A 22,995-nucleotide genomic window follows, 5' to 3' on the forward strand; every position below is an offset into this window, starting at 1 on the left:
GTGTAGGGGCTGGAGGAGGTGACAGAGATAGGGAGGGGAAGTAGGGGCTGGAGAGGGTGACAGAGATAGGGAGCGGGTGTAGGGGCTGGAGGGGTCGACAGAGATAGAGAGGGGGTGTAGGGGGCAGGAGGAGGTGACAGAGATAGGGAGGGGAAGAAGGGGCTGGAGGAGGTGACAGTGATAGGGAGGGGATGTAGGGGGCTGGAGGAGGTGACAGAGATGGGGAGAAGGTGTAGGGGCTGGAGGAGGTGACAGATAGGGAAGGGAAGTTGGGGCTGGTGGAGGTGACAGAGATAGGGAGGAGGTGTAGGGGGCTGGAGGAGGTGACAGAGATAGGGAGGGGAAGTAGGGGCTGGTGGAGGTGACAGAGATAGGGAGGAGGTGTAGGGGGCAGGAGGGGGTGACAGAGATAGGGAGGGGGTATAGGGGCCGGAATGGGTCACAGAGATAGGGAGGGGGTGTAGGGGCTGCAGGAGATGACAGAGATCGGGAGGGAGTGTAGGGGCAGGTTACAATGAGCCTGTGTAAGTTGAGAGTGCAGGGTGTGATGGGTGAATGGAACTCGGTTTGAGTACAATCACAGGTGAAGCTGAGTTTTGGACAATACCAGGTTTTTTTTCATAGAATTCATAGAGTATTGAAAGAATCCCTACAGTGTGGAAACAGGCCATTCGGCCCAACAAGTCCACACCGCCCTTCCGAAGAACATCCCACCCAGACCCATCTCCTACCCACTCCCTGTAACCCTGCATTTCCCATGTCTAATCCATTTAACTTACACACCCCCTGAACACAGGACAATTTAGCATGGCCAATCCACCTAACGTGCACATCTTTGGACTGTGGGAGGAAACCGGAGGACACCCACGCAGACACGGGGAGAATGTGCAAACTCCACACAGATAGTTGCTCGAGAGTGTAATCAAACCCAGGTCCCTGGCGCTGTGAAGGCAGCAGGTTTATGAAGGGTAGAACCCAAGGCAGGTCAGGAAAACATTGAAACAGCTGAGAATGGGGTTAACACAGGCATGGGCGAAGATTTGACTACACCAGTCCCGCTTTCCCGCGGTAGCCTTGAATGTTATTACACTTCGAGAACTCATCCAACTACTTTGTGGAAGCTGTAAGGTTTGGGGATGGAACGATGTTGGATGAGGCAGGGTCCCTACCTGGAACATTGATTTTCTTGTTCGTCAAATGCTGTCTGACCTGCTGTGCTCCTCCAGCTCCACATTTTGTTGACACCAAACAGTTCCTGTATTTGATTCCTTTTCAGTTAGCACTTGATATTAGACCTAACAATTTGACAATAGCAGAGGACGTAGTGAGGTGGAACTGTGTGCTGTCAGCCTGCATGTAGAACCTGACCTTATTTCAATAAACTGCCTGGGTTAACATTTGGGAGAGAAAGGGAAGGGAAGCCACTCCTTATTAGGGGGTGGGGGCTGGAGACTGAAGAGGAATGACTGCAAATAGGTTTCAGTGGGGCGGCAAACAAAATAAACTGTTTATTTTTCAAGGAACCTTTCTTCCTATCAGTGTAGAAGATATTGACAATAGTGGGGGAGTCTTTTCTTTTCAACTGTCCCTCAGGATCGAGGCTGACCATCTTCTACCCAGGTGCCCTGGGTCTTGAGGACTAAATAGCTGTATTCTGGAGCCATACATCCCACCACAGAGACTCTACTGCCCTCCTGGGAGATGGAGAATTTCAAAAAATTTGCCTCCATATATCTCTTTTCCTCTCTCTCTCTGTCTTTTTCTCCATCTCTCTCTTTCTCTTACTCTCTCTCTCTTCTTCTCTCTCTCTATCTGTCTGTCTCTCTCTTTCTCTCTCTCTCTCTATCTGTCTGTATGTCTCTCTGTCTCTCTCTATGTCAATTCTACCTGTCTGACTCTCTCTCTCTCTCTGTCTCTCTCTCCATCTCTTTCTCTTTCCCCAAGTGATGAAAATTGTCCCTCAGTGGTAACCTCTAACCGTAAGATTGAGGCCCCCTCATTCTGTCTCCATCCCTGGTGGTGGTGGAGCGTGTGTGTGTGAATGAATGTGCCCTTCCTGCATCTAACCTGTCGGCATTTTGTACATTTAGTTGAGGAACCCCCCCACCCCACCCCCTTGATTTTCTAAACTCCAGAGAATACAGGACCCATCTCCTTGTCCTTCTTTCCAGCCATCCCGGGTAGTGAACCTCCGTTACACCACCTCTATTTCCATATCCTTGCTGTGTTAGCGGATTGATTTCTGCTTTTGGAAGTCACTGCTATGCGCAGACCCCAGTGGTCTCTGCAAAGGAAAAGAAAATCAGAGAATGTAGGTCAGAATATCCGTGTTCAAGGCCCCCTGTTCCAGGACCATCTTATAACATTGCCTGCTCAGGTTGATTAAAATTATCTATCCCCCTCTTAGACACGGGGACCAGAACTGTGCAGGATACGTTCCAGACGTGGTCTCCCAAAGATAATATTATGGAGATGCTGGTGTTGGACTGGGGTGGACAAAGTCAGAAGTCACACGACGCCAGGTTATAGTCCAACGGGTATATTTGAAATCACAAACTTTCGAAGCGCTGTTCCTTCACCTGACGAAGGAGAGCGTCCTGAAAGCTTGTGATTTCAAATAAACCTGTTGGTCTATGGCCTGGTCTCATATGATTTCTGACTTTGTCCCACATGTAAAATAAGGGATGCTGGGGATCTGAAGCAAAATATAATAACCCTGAAAGTGCTGGAGAAACTCAGCAGGTCTTGCAGCATCTGTGGAGAGAAAGCAGAATCGATGGTTCTGAAGTTTTCAGTTCTGAAGGGATTCGAAACGTGGAGGATGTGTCAATTGTAGGACCAGCTTGCCTGCTGCATCAGCTTGGACCACAGATAGGGGGAAGCAAATTACTACCCTGTCACGTAGCAAAATATTTGCAATAGATGAAAAACCACAGAGCAGGGCTTCAGCAAAGGTGATGCCATAACTTCCATATTGGCAGAAAGACCTAGGGGTTCAGAAACATAATTCTTTGAAGTTTGCATCACAGGTAGACAGGGTGGTTAAGAAGGCATTTAGCATGCTTGCTTTCATTGCTCAGACCTTTGAGTATAGGAGTTGGACGTTATATTAAAGTTGTACAGGATATTGGTAAGGCCACTTCTGGAGTACTGTGTCCAGTTCTGGTCTCCCTGTTATAGGAATGATATTAAGCTGGAGAGGGTTCAGAAAAGATTTACCAGGATGTTGCTGGGAATGGAGGGTTTGAGTTATAAGGAGTGGCTAGGACTTTTTCACTGGAACTAAGGAGGGGTGACCTTGTAGAGGTTTATAAAATCATGAGAAGTAAAGATAAGGTGAATGACAGGTGTCTTTTCTGTAGAGTGGGGGATTTCAAGACTAGTGGGGCATATTTTTAAGGTGAGATGAGAAAGATTTAAAAAAAAGACTTGAGGGGCAATTTTTTTTTTATACAGGGAGTGGTTTGTGTGTGGAATGAACTTCGAGAGGAAGTAATGGACGTGGGTACGGTTCCAACATTTAAAAGACATTTGGATAAGTACATGAATAGGAAAGGTTTGGAGGGATTTGGGCCAGGCGCAGGCAGATGGGACTAGTTTAGTTTGAGATTATGGTCAGTGTGGACTGGATGGGTGAAGGGTCTGTATGACTCTATGGCTGCTTAATGAATCACCGAGTGTTACAGTGCAGTAGGAGGCCGTTACAGTGCAGTAGGAGGCCATTCAGCCCAACAGATCTACCAAAGAGCAGTTCATTCCCCATATCCTTCTGACCATGGTGTACGAAATTCGAACGGGGCTGGATATATGGAGGCTGTTTCCCCCGAATGGGGGAGCCTAGAACCAGGGGAATACAATTTCAGGATATGAGACAGACCGTTTAGAACAGAGATGAGGGTGACTCAGAGCAATGAACCTGTGTAATTCTGTACCCATAAAATCACGAAACAGATAAGATTTCGAAGGCATCAAGGGTCATGAGGGAGAAACTGAGAACAGTTTGAGTTATAAAGATGTACAGCAAGGAAACAGACCCTTCGGTCCAACTTGTCCATGCCAACCAGATATCCCATATTAATCTAGTCCAGTTGAATGCTCAGCTGTGATCCTAATGAACGGTGGGATAGGGGAAAGACTCAAAGGGCCAAATGGCACACCCCTGTCAGACGGCACATTCCAAATCCAAGCCACCCACTCGGTGAAGATAGCTATACTCTCACAGTACCACCAGTCCTTTTAAAAAACAATAGTCTTAAATCTATGCCAGCTGTTTGCCGACCCTCCGGCAACTGAAAATACCTTCTCTTTACTTTCTGTCCGTACCCACCCCCGACCCAATTAGACTAGTAAGAGAGCGAGAGAGACTCTGATCGTTACAATTAGCCCATATTTCCATTTCTGATCAATGACAAACTGTATTTGTCTACTACATAGGAAATAAGGTGGAACCCCAAATTGGAGACATTGTGAAAAGGATCAAGACCCTAATTGAAGGTAACTTGTCTTTATCTAACACTGGATGGTGCATTTGTTGGGTATGCCAAATTGCACCAAGTCTCTCACTGGGGACATTTTAAAGGGCAGTTAAGATTAAGCTATGTAGTGTCTGGATTATGGAAGGTTTGAGTCATAAAGAGAGGCTGGGACTTTTTTTCACTGCAGCGTAGGAGGTTGAGAAGCGACCTTACGGAAATGTGTAAAATAATGAGGGGTACAGGTAGAGTTAATGGGTGGGGGATTTCAAGATTAGGGGGCGCATTTTTAATGTGAGGGGAGACGGATTTAAAAAAGACATGAGGGTCACAGTTTTTACACAGAGAGTGGTTCGCGTGTGGAATGGACACCCAGAGGAAGTGATGCATGTGGGTACAGTTACAACGTTTAAAAGACATTTGGATAAGTAGGTTTGTAGGTATATGGGCCAGGCACAGGCAAGTGGGACTAGTTTAGTTTGGGATTAAGTTCGGCATGGACTGGTTGGACTGAAGGGTCTGTTTCTGTGCTGTATGACTCTATGAGTGAAGGCCAGATCAGATAAGGATGGCAGATTTCCTCCTCCAAAGGACATTAGTGAACTAGATGGGTTTGTTTTATAATGATCACTGAAGGTTTCACAGTCGTCATGACTGAGCTTTCAATTCCGGGCTTATGATTGCGTTTAAATTCCACCAACTCGCCCTAGCTCAGACCTCTGAATGACTCACACATTTTACTGTGGCAGCATCCATCTGACTCCTAGATGCAGAAAAAATTTCCTTTTGGACTACTTTCAGCAGGGATCTTTGGATCAAAGTTTGTGCTATCTGTATGCTGCATGGGCAGTGGGAGAAGGGAAGGGCCTCTATTATCATAGATCATAGAATCCCTACAGTGTGGAAACAGGCCCTTTGGCCCAACAAGTCCACACCGACCCTCAGAGCATCCCACCCAGAACCATCCCCCTAATCTCGGCATCCGTGAACACTACAGGATAATTTAGCATGGCCAGTCCACCTAGCCTGCACATCTTTGGACTGTGGGAGGAAACTGGAGCACACCCACACAGAGAATGTGCAAACTCCATACAGATAATCGCCCAAGGGTGGAATTGAACCCGGGTCCCTAGCACTGTGAGGCAGCAGTGCTAATCACTGTGCCACCCAATGGGCAAGGAAGCAGGCAAGTGTCACAAGCAGCATCCTAGACCTACAAGCGACGCTGAAAACACTGCAGCTGTTCGGTAGCGCCCACCTCCTTTTTACCGGTTGCATTCCACTCGCCTGGCCAAGGCTCAGTCTGGAAGGCAGCATAAACCTGGGCCACACAGATCCTTCGTGAAATTTAAAATGACCAGGCCAGGACCTGGTCAAGCCCACCTACCCCTGCATCGTCTTGGTTAAAACTGGAAAAGGGCTCCTAGGAGTCGGAATGGTGATTTTCTGAAAAGTTCGCGTCTCACCCGACACCATCCCATCTTTTCTGGGATTGAGGTTCACACCTTGCATCCTACCCCCAACCAGTCTCAAAACCCTGGACTTGTCTGGAACAGAATCATGTTTCTAATTCTTTTAAACTGACAGTAAGGGTCCCTCTACATCATGGGGAGGTGATGGCGTAGTGGTATTATCGCTGGACCGTTAATGCAGAAGACCCAGATAAGGTTCTGGGGACCTGGGTTTGAATCCCACCACAGCAAAGGGTGGAATTTGAATTCAATAAAATATGTGGAATTAAGAATCTAATGATGACCGTGAATCCATTGTCGATTGTTAGGAAAAACCCATCTGGTTCACTAATGTCCTTTTAGGGAAGGAAACTGCCATCCTCACCTGGTCTGGCCTACGTGTGACTCCAGACCCACAGCAATGTAGTTGACTCTTAACTGCTGTCTGGGCAATAAATGCTGCCAAGCAGCGACGCCCTCATTCCGTGAATGAACAAAGAATGGATCCTCATCAATCACTCCCAGGACAGGGACAGCATGGGGTTAGATACAGAGTAAAGCTCCCTGTACACTGTTGCTCCCTTCCCCGCCACAAACACTCCCAGGACAGCAATAGATTGGGGTTAGGTACAGAGTAAATCTCCTCCAAACTGCCCTTCCCCCCCCCACCCCCCCCCCCCCCCAACAAACGCTTCCAGGACAGGAAAAGCGTGTTATTAGACATGGTGTAAAGCTGACTCCACTCTTTTAAACTGAAAGTAAAACCTGCTCTGCTCTTAAAATGAAAGGTTCCTTTATTCAGAATCACGTTTCTAAATTAGTGGACGAGTGGGCCCAGGAAGGGAAGGGAATTGTGTGGCGCCAGATCAGAGAGGCTGAAGCACAGTGACATAGCAAGGAGTAATTTATGAGATGCCGCTCTCTTTGATCTCCACTGTAAACTAAAGCATCCTCCCCTGCTCCATCCCTTCACCAGCCCTGCCTGTCACCAATAGGCAACCTGTATGAGTGGCTGGTCGACGGTGGACACTGCCCCTCTTAAAGCCGCTGTCTCAGCAAATCGTACTTGGGGTACCAGTACGGATAAACGGTGGTGCTGCACCGGTCAGTGCCAATCAGGATGGTCACCTCTCACTGGTCCCATGCGAAAGGAGATTTACCTGAGCCCACACTACCTGCAATAAATAGCCAGTCGAGCTGAGGTGGGCATACCCTCATTCAGGGAATAAAGCTTCTCACCTCAACAAATGTCACACCTGCACTCCCAAAAAAAGCTCTGATTCCCAGATACCAATTTGGAAAGCTAGTTGCTGTCTCTCTCTGGAATATCACTCTCGTCTCCCTCTTTATTGGTGGAGCGATGGCCTTGTGGTAGCATCACTGGACAGTTAATCTAGAGACCCAGGTAATGCTCTGGGGACACTGGTTCAAATCCCACCGTGGCAGGTGGTGGAATTTGAATTCAATTTTTCGAGAAATCTGGAATTAAGAGCTAAGATGACCATGACCATCCATTGTGGAGGGAAAGCCCATCCGGTTCACTGATGTCCTTTAGGGAAGGGAGCTGTCGTCCTTATGCAGTCTGGCCCACATGTGACTCCAGACCCACAGCATGCGTTTGACTCTTAACTGTCCTCTGGGCAATTAGGGATGGGCAATAAGTATCAGCCTAGCCAGTGCTGCTGACATCCTGAGAATGAATAAATTTTTTTTAAAAAGTGTCAGAAACAAAAATAGAGAAGCTCAGCAGGTCTGGCACCACCTATCGAGAGAAATCAGAGTTAATGTTTCGGGTTGAGTGACTCTTCCTCAGAACTTGACACTGGCTAGATCTGCTGAGCTTTTCCAGCAATTTCTGCTATCGTCTCTGATTTTGCAGCGTCCGCGGTTTGCTCGCTTTTTTAAAAAAAAAGTGTCAATGTATTTCAGAGAAAAGAGTGAACGATGAGGAACTGAAGAAGTTGCAGGCACAAAGAGGAGAAATGGAGAAGGAACTCGACGGGTGTACGTATGTACGCACGCCTCCCCTTTGACGGGGTTGCCAGTGGTTGGGCAGGACAGGGCAACAGTTAGTAAATGGCTTGTATGCAACACTTTTGGACAGCAATGCCTCTTATCAGGAGTAGAGTCTGCCAAGGCCGTCAAAAAGAACCAGGTAAACAAGTGAAACCGCCTTCTCAAAGAACACATAATAACAGGTGGTAGCTACACTCCATCCACTGCCACTTTGGCGATTGCAGGCTTAGCTGCTGCCAAAACAGAGCAAAGACAACGCACTTAAAGTAAACATCCACCCTGTGGACAATCACTTGCAGGAAAGGTAACCTGAAGTCAGGTGAGTCAAGAGATAGGTGTAACTCCCAGGCTTACTTCTGATGGTTTCCAGGACTGGTAAATGTGAGGTGTTGCATTTTGGTAAGGTAAATCAGGGCCAGGACTTGTACAGTAACAAGAACAGAAATTTCTGAAAAAGCTCAGCAGGTCTGGCAGCATCTGTGGGGAGAAACCAGAGTTAACGTTTTGGGTCCAGTGACCCTTAGAACTGGACCCGAAACATTAACGCTGATTTCTGTCTGATTTGCTGAGCTCTTCCTGCAATTTCTGTTTTGTTTCTGATTCCCAGCATACTCAGTTTTTATTCAGGATTTATAAGGTGAAAGGTAGGGCCCTTTCGTGTATTGCTGAACGAAGAGACAATAGGGGTCCAGGTGCATAGTTCCTTGAAGGTGGAGTCGCAGGTAGACAGGGCGGTGAAGAAGATGTTTGGTACGCTCGCCTTTACTGGTCAGTGCATTGAGTATAGGAGTTGGGATGTCAGGTTTTGGCTGTACAGGACATTGGCGAGGGCACTTTCAGAATACTGCATTCAATTCCGGTCTCCTTGCTTTAGGAAAGATATTGTTAAACTTGAAAGGGTTCAGAAAAGATTGACAGGGATGCTGCAGGATTGGAGGGTTTGAGCTATAGGGAGAGTCTGGATAGGCTGGGGCTATTTTCCCTGGCGTGTCGGAGGCTGAAGAGTGACCTTATAGAGGTTTATAAAATCATGAGGGGCACAGATAGGGTGAATAGCCAAGGTCTTTCCCCCCAGGGTAGGGGAGTTCACAACTAGAGGGGCATAGGTTTAAGGTGAGAGGGGAAAGATTTAAAAGGGACCTAAGGAGCAACTTTTTCACATAGATGGTGGTGCGTGTATAGAACGAGCTGCCAGAGGAAGTGGGTGGAGGCTGGTACAATTACAACATTTAAAAGGTGTTTGGATGGTTGTATGAATAGGAAGTGTTTAGCGGGATATGGGCCAAATGCTGGCAAATGGGACTGGATTAATTTGGAATTATCTGGTTGGCAAGGACGAGTTGGACTGAGGGGTCTGTTTCCATACTGTATAACTCTACATCTGAAATCCCTCAGACTAGATCACTGTTTCCCAGGCAGGTGCTCCAAAGATTCATAGAATCCCTCAGTGTGGAAACAAGCATTTCGGCTCAACGAGTCCACACTGACCCTCCGAAGAGCATCCCACCCAGACTCATCCCCCTACCCTATCCCTGTAATCCTGCATTTCCCATGGCTAACACATCTAACCTACACATTCCTGAACACTATGGATAATTTAGCATGGCCAATCCACCTAACTTGCACAACTTCGGACTATCGAAGGAAACCAGAGCATCCAGAGGAAACCCACGCATACACGGGGAGAACACGCAAACTCCACACAGACAGTCGCCCGAGGCTGGAATCAAACCGTGACACTGTGAGCCAGCAGCGCTAACCACTAAGCCATCCATTCATTCTTCCTCTAGAGCTGTGACCTCTACCATCTAGAAGGACCAAAGGTAGCAGGTACATGGGAACACCACCTGCAGCAAGTTCCCAGCCAAATCCACACACTCTGCCCTGACCTTGGAATGATATTGGCTGTCCCATCACTGTCCTCGTAACTAGCTCCGTAACTGTAACTGTGTGGGTGAGCCTACATCGCACAGAGTCCTCAGGAGTTCAATAAAGCAGCTCACTGCCACCTCGTCAATTATGGAGGGGCACTAAAGGCTGGCCAGCCATGTTCCATGAGTGAATTTTTGTTGAAAAAAGCCTTGCGAATAACCGGCACACCTCAATGTGGAGTGCAGAACAGCACGACCCGTAAACCGTGTCACTCAATCTGCTGGGGATGTGACTGCGGGGTCAGCATACCTGAAAAGCAGGCGAGAGCAGAGTCTGTGAGACACGTGAGTGAGAACGTGAGCCAGTCGAGTGTGGAACTCTAGTGTCAAAACATCTCTTCTTGTTTTCTCCCCTCAGTTCCTGGCACCTCATGGACACCTTCAAGTGGTGCCCTCCTGTGCCATAGGGCCGCCTTTAGTTTTTCCTTTATAAAGTGAGTACCAATATGCAGTTCCACTCTGGGGAGCGTCAGAACTAGGCTAAATTGCTTCAGACCAGTGATCAGGTTTGGGAAGTCTGATTGGATCGCTTGGAAATAAAGAGAAAGTGATTCCTGATGTACAACACCATGGGCATGTCAGCAATGGGATGTGGCGGTGGGGGGTGCGGATTCTGCCATTAGGGTGGGAGGAGGGGTAAGAAGATGGGGCATAGCCTACTTTGAAAACTGATCAATGCGCAGTCACCTTTGACTATGAAAATGTATGGCTGCCTTACAATGAAATTTCTGTTTCTCAACAGTAAATCAGGAGATCTTTCATCTGGAGGGTAACTGCAACGCTAAGGAAGGTAAGATGGAATTAACTGACATTAGATAGGTCTCTGTAGAGTATTTATCTCATGTAACACTCAGGAAACACTCAGCTGGTCAGACAACATTTTATGCAGGTAGTACTCAGGGAAATACTCAACAGGTCAGACAGTATCTGGAGTATTTAATTCAGGGTAAACTCGGGGAATTAACTGTTCAGATGGTATCTGGAGTATCTTACTATGGTCCCCCTACTTAGTAATGATTTGGGAGTTAGAGGAAGCTAAAGAGAGAAGTCTTCCAAAGTGGCAGTTCCAGTTGTTCACAGAGACTTGAAACAACTTTTGTTTGATTTTCCCTAATCTACGCTTGTGGGGGAGAATTTGTAACTTCCATGGACAGGCCTTGGTGCTGTTGCCCTTCACTGTAATGTGCCACGTTCTGATTTCACTGGAGCTTTTGTGAGCACCCACACTTGCAGCCAGTGAGCCAGGACTTAACCTCAGGAATGCTGCAACTCAGCCTGAATGCTAGCGTGTCTGCACCTGAGGTTTCCCATCCTGCTAGGGCAAGTTCGTAGCTTTTCTCAAATGGCTGTGGGTGATGCCCATGTGATGGCCGAGCCTACCCTGTCACCAGAAACAGCTTTGTGGTAGTGGTAACCAGTCTCACCTGAAAGGAAGATTTCATTTTGTTTACATCAGCCTTCCCTCTTAAAGGAATTCCTTCTTTATCCAGCAGTGTAATCCATTATTAGAATTAGAATTAGCTTTCATTGTCACATGTACTCAAGTACAGGAGTACACTGAACAGTTTACAAGTCGCCGTTCAAGGCACCACCTTAGGTACAAGTAGCTAGGTACAAAGTCTTAGGTAAAGAATAGAAAAATAACGAAATAAGTTAAAAGCTGAACATTACAGTTCTTGTCAGTATAAAGCAACAGCATTCAAGAAGCACCTGGACTAATACACAAATTAGAAGGGAATGGAGGGATGTGGATCCTGTAAGTGAAGACAGTTTTAATATGGAAAGGCAAAATGTATCGGCGCAGACTTGGAGACCCGAAGGGCCTGTTCCCATGCTGCATTGTTTTTATTTTGTTCTAGTAAGTAAGAAATAAGGTTATTAATTCCAAATTACAGTCCTTCTTTAACAATGGTCCTGCAGTCACTTCACTTTACCTTTCCCAGGAGAGCTTGATCTCTGTCCTGTACTGGTCTTGATCTCTCAATCTGCACGCCTCCATGCTGCCGTCTTGCTGCTGACCGCCATCCCCTCTCTCCTGCTTTGGCATCGATCTAATGATCTCTGTGTTGCCGTCTCATCGCCAACCTCATCTCATCACAGGCTGCCCTGCTCCGGTGCCGCTTCTGGCCCCCCGTTGCTTCCACGATGCTGCCAATCACCAGAGTTCTGCCTGGACACACCAACCACCATGTGGCCGATTGGTAAAGTCCACAGAGTTTGCAAGCCCAAAATACGATGCTAATGTCTAGGTCCTATTCTAAGGTAGAAAACATTCAGAAGGGGTTTCCCAATGCCACACTGGCATAACATGCTCACTGAGGCATGAAGTTAAGCCAATTCAATGGGAAGGGCACCTTATCAAATTCCTAATGGAAGTCCAGATGTACTACATATCCAGGATCCCCATTATCAACCTGGCTTGTTACATCTTCAAAGAACTCTAACAAATTAGTTAAACATGATTCATCCTTCATGAAACCATGCTGGCTCTGATGGTTTTTAACTTTCACAATGTCCTGTTATTACTTCCTTAATAATGGATCCTAACAATTTCCTAAACTAAGTAAACTGTAGTTTCCTTCTTTCTGAATAAGGTGTCATGGGATCTTCAAAATAAAGAACTGCAGATGCTGGAAATCAGAAACGAAAACAGAAATTGCTGGAGAAACTCAGCATGTCTGGCAGCATCTGAGGAGAGAGAAAGCAGAGTTAATGTTTCAGGTCCAGTGACCCTTCTTCGGAAAGTTTGAAACACTGTTTCTGGTCTGTCTCTGTTTAGCAAGCTGTAACTAATGGTTCCACAGAATTTGGTTTACTATTTACAATCTATATTGATGACTTGGATATGGGAATAGAAAGTTTGCAGATGGCACTAAAATAGGTGAGAAAGGAAGTTGCAATGAATTGAAAAGAAATTTTTTTGTGGATATGCATAGAAACTTCAGAATGCTTCAGTGCAGAGGGTTCTGGGTGTCCTTGTGCATGAATCACAGAAAACTAGTATGCAGAGACAGCAGGTAATAAGGAAATCAAATGGAATTTTGGCTATTGCTAAAGGAATACAGTATAAAAGTAGTTGTTGCTGCAACTGTACAAGGCATTAGGGAGATCGCAGCTGGAGTATTGTGCACAATTCTGGTCTTGTTACTTAAGGAGGGATATAGCCGTATTCAGAGGGAGTTCACTAGATTGATTTCAGAGATGAGAGGCCTGTCTTATGAAAATGGAGTGAGCACTTTGGGCCTATCATCTTTAGAGTTTAGAAGAATGATAGGAGATTTATTTGAGGTATATAGATGCTAAAGAGTAAATGTAGGAAGGTTCTTTCCTCATATGGAACAACCTGGAGTGAAAGGTTATTCTTTAGGATAAGGGGGTAGCAGATTTAAAACAGTGATGGAACTCATATTGAAGTTGTACAGGACATTGGTGAGGCCTCTTCTAGAATAGTGTGTCCAGTTCTGGTCACCTAGTTATAAAAAGGATATTATTAAGCTAGAGAGGGTTCAGAAGAGATTTACCAGGATGTGTCCACGTACGGACGGTTTGAGTTATAAAGAAAGGCTGGAGAGGCTGGGACGTTTTTCACTGCAGCATAGGAGGTTGCAAGGTGACCTTATAGAAGTTTAAAAAATAATGAGGAGTATTGATAGAGTTAATGGTAGTTGTCTTTTCCCTAGGATGGGGGATTTTCAAGTCGAGGGGGTAAATTTTTAAGGTGAGAGAAGGAGATTTAAAAAGAAATGAGGGGCAATTTTTTTGCACAAAGTGTGATGTGCAATGAACTTCCAGAGGAAGTGGTGGATGTGGATACAGTTACAACGTTTAAAAGACATTTGGATAAGTACATGGATAGGAAAGGTTTGGAGGGATATGGGCTAGGAGCAGGCAGGTAGGACTATTTTAGTTTGGGATTATGTTCGGCATGGACTGGTTGGATCAAAGGGTCTGTTTCTGTGCTGTGTGACTGTATGAGGAGAAGTTACTTCTCTCAAAGGATTGTGAATCTGTGGAATTCCTGGAGTGTGGTAGATGCCGGGACATTGAGTAAATTTAAGGAGGAGATAGACAGATTTTTAATGAGTAATGGATTGAAGGATTATGGGGAACGGGCAGGAAGGTGGAGCTGAGGCAGAGATGAGACCAGCTACAATCATGTTAAATGGCAGGGAAGGCTGAATGGCCTACTCCTGCTCCTCATTCTTACGACAGAGTATAAGAAAACAGGAAATTTTCCTGATGTATATCGTCCCTATGAGGAAAGGTTGAGAAGACTGGGTCCTATCATCTCTGGAGTTCAGAAAAGTGAGAGGTGATCTTGTTGAAGCATGCAGATTTTGAACTCAATTGAATTAACTTTATTGTAACTCAGTCCTCAAATGCTGCAATTAACAAACACATTGAAATAGACCCCATCTACATACGACTACAGTACAAAACCGGAAACAAGACTGCCCGCCGTGACAGGCCAGACCATATAAATTCAGAGCAGGACAGAACAGCAGCACTTCACCAGAGGCTACACAGTACTGACGATGTCACTTAGAAGTGAGACAAAATGTTTACATGAAAACCAGTCACCTCAGCAAACCAACCAATAACTCCAACAGCAACCCAAGCTACGGATCTTCGTTAAAACATCAAATAGACCCTTCGGTCCAACTCGTCCATGCTGACCAGAGATCCTAAATTAATCTGGAGAGTGGTCTATGTCAATGTGTTAAGCAGTAAATGAACAGTAAACGTTTTAAGTCTCTTTTCCCAATCATGTTCCATTTCAGCAAATCTGAAGAGGCTGCATTTTCAGTATGATCAGAGTAAAGCTCAGACTGAGAGGTAAGGGAGGACTGGACCCCATTAACAAGAATCTCAACAAGGTAACCTATGATCAACTCAATCCGGCCAGCACAGCGGCTCATGTTCATCAAAGGGAAATTGTCTCCTTTTGTTGAATTAATCCATGTGCCTACTTCATTTTGACCGAGGAAGACTGGTGACAGTTTTGTGCCCCCATCTCCTCCTCTCCTGCTGCCCTGGTACTCCTCTTTACCTTTGACCCCACTAAACTGGGTGTGCAATTCCCTTGACACAGTGAGGAACGGGAGACAATTTCACTGTAGACGGGTTCTGTCTGGATCAGTCCAGTCCAGCGCAGTGCACACTTCAGCGCTCGTAAGGATAGCTGCATGAGATGTCCCGACTGTCACCCTGCTCGAGATCAGCACAGGGTGCCGACTGGAATTAGCCCCTGTTCGTCGGACGGCCACAACACAGGTGGAGGCCATTCAGCCCACTGTGTCCGTGCTGGCTGTCTGCCCCACTCCCCAGGGATAAAAGTCCAATTGATTCTGCCTCCGACACACTCTTGGGCAGTGCATTCCAGACCCATGACCACTTGCTGTGCCTTTGATTCATTTGCCACGCATCATATTCAAGAGTGATCCCCCTGGAGAGGTAGTGAGTAGAGAATGGTAGATTGAGGCTACTCACTACCATGATGTGTGCTGCTGATGTACATGAGGAGCAAGTACATCAGAATGTGACTTTATCCTCCTATAGGAGCCCCTGCACCATGATATAGTGGTGCTGCAGATCTCAGTGTGAAATGCCCCAGGCACTGAGATGGCCAACTTACAATGAGCTTTTCACCAACTACCCTAACCGCACGGTTTCTGATCCAGCAGTTCACAGTGCTGGTAAGGAGGAAGAGAGCTGGGAGTTACCAACCATTTGTAACCGGACACACCGATCATCAGTGACCGCCCGACAATGCCAGGCTACGGCTAAAAGCAATCCACCCTCTCACCCCACTCCACCTGCCCCCAGAAATGTTAACAGGACTGTGTGTGATTTCCTTAGACAGCTGGAAGTGAGCAGAGAGAGCAAACAGAGAATCACGATGTTAACTGCCCAGATTGAGGAAGAGAAGCTGAAGAGGAGGACAGAAAGGTATGAATTAGAGGTGAGAAGTCGGCCCCTTGAGCCAGCTCCACGATTCAGCAAGGTCATGGTGGGTCTGAGTGTCCCATCCACCCTTCTTGATCCTGTATCCCCTGTCTGACAAGATTATAGAGACATATGAGAGGTAACAGAGGGCCAGTGTTGCAGGCAGCACCCGGCCACTAAAAGTTACATCTTTCAAGTCCAGGAGGTTAATGACAGATATAACGTTAATTCCTCCCACTGGCCATGCACCAGTGTCACAGAATTTTCACCGGCTTCTCCACCACCCTGCTTCCCCGAATAGGCTCGAGGTAGATCTAGCTTAAACTTCTTCAGGCATCCCAAGCGTTTGAGTGGGTTAGAGAATGTAAAATATAACTCAATTGTGCAGGCCAGGCAGGCGGTCACAAGGCCCATTGTCTGGCTGTCACAGTTTATCTGCTGACGATGGGTATACGCAACCTACTCCTTGACCATGACATTCCTGTCCCTCGATCAGATTCACGGAGCCATAGAGGTCTACAGCACGAAAACAGGCCCTTTGACACAACTTGCCCATGCTGCCCAGTTTTCACAAATTGAACTTAGCCCCATTTGCCTGCATTTGCTCCACAGTCCTCTGTACCTATCCCATCCGTGTACCTCTAAATGTTCCTTAAATGACGAAATTAGCTGATTCCTAGTTTTTTTTCAAAAGAAGCTAAGCGTCCCACCAAAGTCAACCCTCAGTGAAAGGTGCCCAAGCCCACGACCCTCCAAATCCTGCAGCTACCAGAACATACATGGACTTTCCAGCCCCAACCTCTCATCCTCCCTCCCAGCTTCCTCTTGTACATGGTCCTGGATTCCCAGAGATCGGGCTCCACTCTGTATCCAGCCCCTGGTCTCCTGCCCCTCCCTCTCCCAGCTACCTTTTATACATGTCCCTGGATTTCCAGAGATTGGGCTTCACTCTGTATCTAGTCCCTGGTCTTCTGTAATGTCCGTCCAACTGCCTCTGGAACAAAGTCCTGGATTCCCAGGGATTGAGATCCACTATATATCCAGCTCCCAGCCTCTTGTCTTCCCTCCCAGCTTCCTCTTGTACATGGGATCGGGATCCACTCTGCATCCACCTTCAGTCAATGCTCTCCCTCCACTTCTCTTTCCAAATTGTCATGGAACACACTGAGCCTTTAGGTCTGCCACGGAAACCTGACTTAATGGTGTTATATCTTTGTAAAGTGCAGTATCAGGGTGAAGTTTTACACTTGACTTAAGTGACTCGTGGCATATGTAGCTCTCTTTGTGCTCACGTTTATCAAAGGTTTTTAAAAGAACTTGTCGAGATGAATTAGGAAAGATGTAGTGCTTCCAGCAACCTTCTTTAATTCTTTCAGGAACACATTTGAGCACCAACTCGAGGAACTCATCAGCAAGCACAAGTGGATGGCTGAATTTTACGTAAGAAAAACAGGGGCGGGAACGGGAACACGTGTATTAGGAGCAAGAGGAGGCCATTTGGCCTCTCAGGGCTGCTGTGCCCTCCCATCAGGCAATGACCGATCTGATTGAGGCCGTAGTTCCACTCTTCTGTGTGCTCAACCAGATCTTTTCTGACAATTGACAATAGTTTATTGAGTCCGAATGTGTTCAGAAAAGATTCACAAGCACGTTGGAGGGTTTGAGCTATAGGGAGAGGCTGAATAGGCTCGGGCTATTTTCCCTGGAGAGTCAGAGGCAAAGGGTTGACCTTATAGAGGTTTATAAAATCATGAGGGGCATGGATAGGGTGAATAGATGAGGTCTTTTCCCCAGGGTAGGGGAGTCCAAAACTAGAGGGGCATAGATTTAAGGGGACAGTGGAAAGTTTTAAAAGGGACTTAAGGGGCAACTTTTTCACACAGAGTGTGGTGCGTGTATGGAATGAGCTGCCAGAGGAAGTGGTGGAGGCTGGTACAATTACAACATTTAAAAGGCATCTGGATGGTTACATGAATTGGAAGATTTAGTGGGATATGGGCCAAATGCTAGCACATGGGACTGGATTAATTTAGAATATATGGTCAGCATGGATGACTTGGACCGAAGGGCCTGTTTCCATGCTGTACATCTCTATGCCTCTTAATTCCAGACATTTTATTGAATTCAAATTCCACCAGCTGTCCTGGAAAGATTCCTCATGGGAATTGAGGGATGGTACTCCTATCCAAAAGCTACTGAAAATGATTTAGTTGCAGTAGTCATGCACGGAGTAATCCAACATTGTACAACTGGCTCTGGGCTGCGTGTCTCTGCTTCAGTGTAATTTTGTACCTTAGAAATAAACGCAACTGTCAGTTTTAGCCTGACGTGTGCATTGCATTCATTGATGACTCTGCGAAGAGGAGAGAACAGGATTGACAGCCTATGGTAATAGACTTATTGTTGGCCTCCTGCTCACTGTCCCACTGACATGGGAAAGTGCTTTAGGTATGCTTGCCTAACGACACATTGCCGACATAGGAAAACGAAGAATGGAAAATTAAGGGAGTACTAAAAGCTCATCCTTGTCTCCCATGAATGGGATTGCTGCCAGGCGAGGTTGTCAATGGCTTGCCTCTACTCCACACTCAGTGTGATCTTTGTCTCTTCTGTTCCAGCAGACTCCAGCCAGGCTTGAACTGGAGATGTGTAACATCGAAAGCTCCAAGCAGCAGCTTCTGAGTGAAGGTAACCACTCCCCTATCGCAACTAATTGAGATGTAATGACGTCCGTGACTTTCTACACCACCTTCCATCTTCCTGCTGTGCCTCAACACTCTCCCTCTCGCTCCCACCAACCCCTTCTTGAGTCCATCATCTATGTCCATTGCCTTTCTTTGAAACAGAGCACGCGATGCTGGAGAAACTGGGCACCCTGGACAAGGAACTGGACTCCCTCCGGCAACAAGGTGCCACCTCCGATGAAGGCATCTTCCTGCGCAGCAAAGAGGCAAAGTTCGCCCAGTGCGTACTGCATCTGGTAAAGGCCGGGGCTTGGGGGGCGAGTCCATGTCAAACATTGAAGTGACCAACACAGGATGGGATGTCAGGGTGCATCCCCAACCCCAGCCCTATGTGTGGAAAACTCTCCGTCCCCTGTTCCTCTGGCGGAATTGGTAGCGACGGTGTTTGCAGAGGGCCCACCAATAAGCAAGCACACAGTGACTGGCGCCTCGTGGCTCACCGTTGGCCACAGCTGAAATCAGCTCTTCCAGTTTGAGCTGCACCCATGCCAAGCCGGGGTGAAAAGCCTCTGTGGATCAATGGGGGAAGGAGCTGGCTCACGTAGAAGTCTGCAGGCAGAGCAGGAAGCTGGCACTGAACCAGGCCAATCCTCAGGTCATGCAAATGTAGTATCACAAAGTCAAAGATTGTGAACCGTGTGTTATTTATTCTGCTGCTGAGATTGAGTTTAAAATCCTTTATTTTCACACCAGTTTATTTTTAAAGCTGTGCCTTATTTTTTGATTTTTGTCTCCTGTTCTTGTTTAATTGGCTTGTTACCATAAAATATCACAACCAAGGCCAGGCTTCACACCACTTTCCCTCTTCCTGTTCTATTCTTGAACTGTTTTCAAAATTCCAGTCCAGTATCATTGTTATCAGATCGCTCTTGTCCTGAAAACTCTGGCACCATGGGCCTTGGGCTCTCCCAGTCCTTCTGCATGATAAAGCCTTGTTCTGTTCTCCCTGCACCATGAGGCCTGCACTCCCTGGCGCTTTGTCTCAATCTCCCTTCATATGGGGCCTCAGGCCTTGCCCTGGTCTCCCTGCATCATGTGGGGTTCTATGAAATAACTCCACAGAAGCCAGTACCCTGTCACCAAGTCACCCTTGATTTACACATGAACAGTCCTTGACTGTAGCACTACCTTGTACAGAGTCAGGCACCAGAGTGTCAATATCTCTGACACTCAATCTTTTTATGTCAGCCAGGCCTTCCTGATTGGACCAGCTTAACAGCCCTAATCAGGGAACACATATTCTATGATTTCCAGCTGGCTGACCTCATTGTAGTCATTACATGGACCTCAGGCTTTGCTCTGGTCTCCCCACGCCATGTGAAGCCTTGGGCCTGTTCTCCCTGTACTATCAGGACTCGGTAACATCTCCCTGGTCCCTGGTGCCTTGTCCTGGTCTCTCTGCACCGTGGGGCCCCAGGCCTTGCACCACCTGGGGTCTTGTGTCTGTTCTCACTGCACCATGAGGCCTTGAGCCCATCCTCCCTGCACAATGAAGCCTTGAGCCTGGTCTTCCTGCACCTTGGGGTCTCAGGCCTGGATTACCTGCACTGTGGGGCCTTAGACGTTTCCCTGCTCTCCCAGACATACTGGGAGAGCATTTTTTTTATTTATTCCCAGACTGAGGGCATCGCTGGGTAGGCCAGCATTTATTGCCCATCCCTAATTGCCCAGAGAGCAATTAAGAGTTAACCACATTGCTGTGAGTCTGGAGTCACATGTAGGCCAGACCAGGTAAGGATGGCAGGTTCCATCCCTAAAGGACATTAGTGAACCAGGTGGGTTTTTCCTAACATACGGCAATGGATCCACGGTCATCATTAGATTCTTAATTCCAGATATTCATTGAATTCAAATTCCATCATCTGCCATGGTGGGATTCGAACCCGGGTCCCCAGAACATTATCTGGGTCTCTGAATTAACAGTCCAGCGATAATACTACAAGGTCATCACCTCCCCATGGGGTCTCTGTCCTTCCGTAGTCAGTCTGTGTGCGGGATCTTAGGTTTTGCCCTAGACTCCTTTGCCTTGGGGCATTGTCTCCATTGCATCTCTGTGTCCTGAAGCCTAGATTTCCCTGGTTCATCTGCACTGTGAGGCTGCTAACCTCGGCACCCCTGTCTCCCTGCATTATGGAGCCTTGCTTTCCCAGTATAGCTGCACTGTGAAGCCTCATTCACAGGCCCCTGCTCCCCCTACGCCATGAGGCATTCCCATGGGTATCTAAGACAAATCAGATTTTGAGAATTGCTTGAAAGCATATTTTAAGAAAAGCAACATGAAAACAGATTGGACATGAAATCGTTGCAGCATTTTGTGTCTTTTGATCTGCAGCCAGCTGTTTGAGGAAGAGAACAAGGCGGTGAAAAGATTGTTCCGGGAGGTGTCGGAGTGCTCCTCAGATCATCAGCAGATACCAAAGCTAAGCAGGTGAGATAAAAAGATCCAGCCCTTGAATCTGTGACCAAACTGGAATATTGTTTCTCATCTTGAGCAGCACGAGGAATCTCTCATTGGTGATTTATAGAGTCATAGAGATGTACAGCGTATAAACAGACCCTTCAGTCCATCTAGTCCATGCCGATCAGATATCCTAAATTAATCTAGTTTCATTTGCTGGCATTTGGCCCACATCCCATTAAACCCTGCCTATCTATGTACCCATCCAGATGCCTTTTAAATGTTGTAATTGTACCAGCCCCCACCACTTCCTCTGGCAAAAGTTGCCCCTTAGGTCCACTTTAAATCTTTCCCCTCTCACCTTAAACCTACGTCCTCTAGTTTTGGACTCCTCTACCTCAGGGAAAAGACCTTGTCTATTCCCCCTACCCATACCCCTCATGATTTTATAAACCTCTATAAGGTCACCCCCTCAGCCTCCAGGGAAAATAGCCCCAGCCAATTCAGCCTCTCCCTATAGCTCAAACCCTTCAACATCCTTATAAATCTTTTCTGACCCCTTTCAAGTTTCACAGGTTCCTTCCTATAGCAGTATTCCAATTTTCTGGCTGATTGTTGCTGACAAAGTGTTGGTGAGATTGAAATCGAGATTAGCCATGATGTTAACTGAATGGCTTCCCCTTCATTCCATGTCCTGAGCGTCATTAGTCATCTTGGACAAGCCAGTTGCACAGGATGTGGGTACTGACAGCATTTATTGACCATCCCTAATTGCCCAGGTATTGTTCAAGAGTCAGCCTGATGAGTAGAATATCTCGGGCCATAGAGACGGCTTTCAACTGGTTAGAGGTGGTGGCGTTTGGGGGTGGGGAGGGGTAGTGTGGGGTACATAGGCTTTCAAACCAGAAGGATATGATGGTGTTGCAAATATTTTCGTCATGACACCCAAAATAAGGCAGGAAGGGACAGAGTGTGCAAGCATTAAAAAAAGAACAAATAGATTCAAAGTAGGAAAAAAATATAGTAAAATGTTAGCATTCAGAACAAAATAAATGAATTAACAGGACAAATACAGATCAAAGGGTATGATCTTGTCGCCATTATGGAGACATTGAGACAAGGAAACCAAAGCTGGGGACAAAATATTCAGGTCTATCAACTGTTTGAAAGGATGGACAGGAAGGAAAGGGAAGGGTGGTGAGGTGGCTTTGATAGTGTGCGATCAAATAAGTACAATGACGAGAAATGATCTTGGATTAGATGCTATAGAATCCATATGAGTGGAGTTAAGAAATAACGAGTGGAAGAAGACACTTGTGGGACCACAACCCCCAACAGTAGCTGTTATGTGCAACAGAGAATATACCAGGAGATAATGACAGCATGTAAAAAAGGTTAGGCATTAATCACGGGTATTGTATATCTTCACGTAGATTAGGAACATCAAACTGACAAAGTTAACCACAATAAAGAATTTAGGGTGTATTTGGGACAGTCTTTAAGAACAGGCCAAAGAGGGATCCGGCTAGTTTGGATCTGGTGATGAGAAATAAGGCAGATTTAATAAATGATGTCAGCGTAAAAGATCTACTGAGGAACAGCAATCATAACTCAGTGGAATTTAGCACTTGCTTTGAGGATGAGAAACTTGGGTCAGAAACAACTGTGCTAAACCAAGATAAAAACGAGAAGAACTATGGATGCTGTAAATCAGAAACAAAAACAGAAATTGCTGGAAAAGCTCAGCAAGTCTGGCAGCATCTGTAGAAAGAATCAGAGTTAACGTTTTGAGTCAAGTGGAGGAAGGGTCACTCGACCTGAAACATTAACTCTGATTTCTGTCTCCACAGATGCTGCCAGACCTGCTGAGCTTTTCCAGCGATTTATGTTTTAGCGCTAAACCTAAATGAGGGTGATTACAAAGGAATGAGGGCAGAGCTGGGTAGAGTGGGAGAGGAGTTGAGGAGAAAAGGAGGTTGAGGCAGATATTTAAGAAAGTAGTCTATGGCTCACAACAAGATATAAAAGGTAGAGTTG

The 22,995-nt window shown here is 46.5% G+C and overlaps 1 protein-coding gene across 1 annotated transcript in view; it reads left to right on the forward strand.

Annotated features, from left to right (window-relative positions):
• si:ch211-199g17.9 (uncharacterized protein LOC108180085 homolog) overlaps positions 1-22,995 on the forward strand; it is a 30,514-nt gene that overhangs the window by 2,722 nt on the left and 4,797 nt on the right. Inside the window, exons 3-11 of the mRNA XM_048619861.1 lie at positions 4,435-4,494; positions 7,853-7,927; positions 10,613-10,660; positions 14,652-14,706; positions 15,730-15,819; positions 17,193-17,256; positions 18,435-18,504; positions 18,663-18,780; positions 20,893-20,988. Of these exons, the coding sequence (XP_048475818.1) occupies positions 4,435-4,494; positions 7,853-7,927; positions 10,613-10,660; positions 14,652-14,706; positions 15,730-15,819; positions 17,193-17,256; positions 18,435-18,504; positions 18,663-18,780; positions 20,893-20,988 (676 nt within the window). The remainder of the gene's footprint in view (positions 1-4,434; positions 4,495-7,852; positions 7,928-10,612; positions 10,661-14,651; positions 14,707-15,729; positions 15,820-17,192; positions 17,257-18,434; positions 18,505-18,662; positions 18,781-20,892; positions 20,989-22,995) is intronic.

The sequence above is a fragment of the Rhincodon typus genome, chromosome 44 (genome assembly GCF_021869965.1).
Source record: "Rhincodon typus isolate 14 chromosome 44, sRhiTyp1.1, whole genome shotgun sequence".
Lineage (NCBI taxonomy): Eukaryota > Metazoa > Chordata > Chondrichthyes > Orectolobiformes > Rhincodontidae > Rhincodon > Rhincodon typus.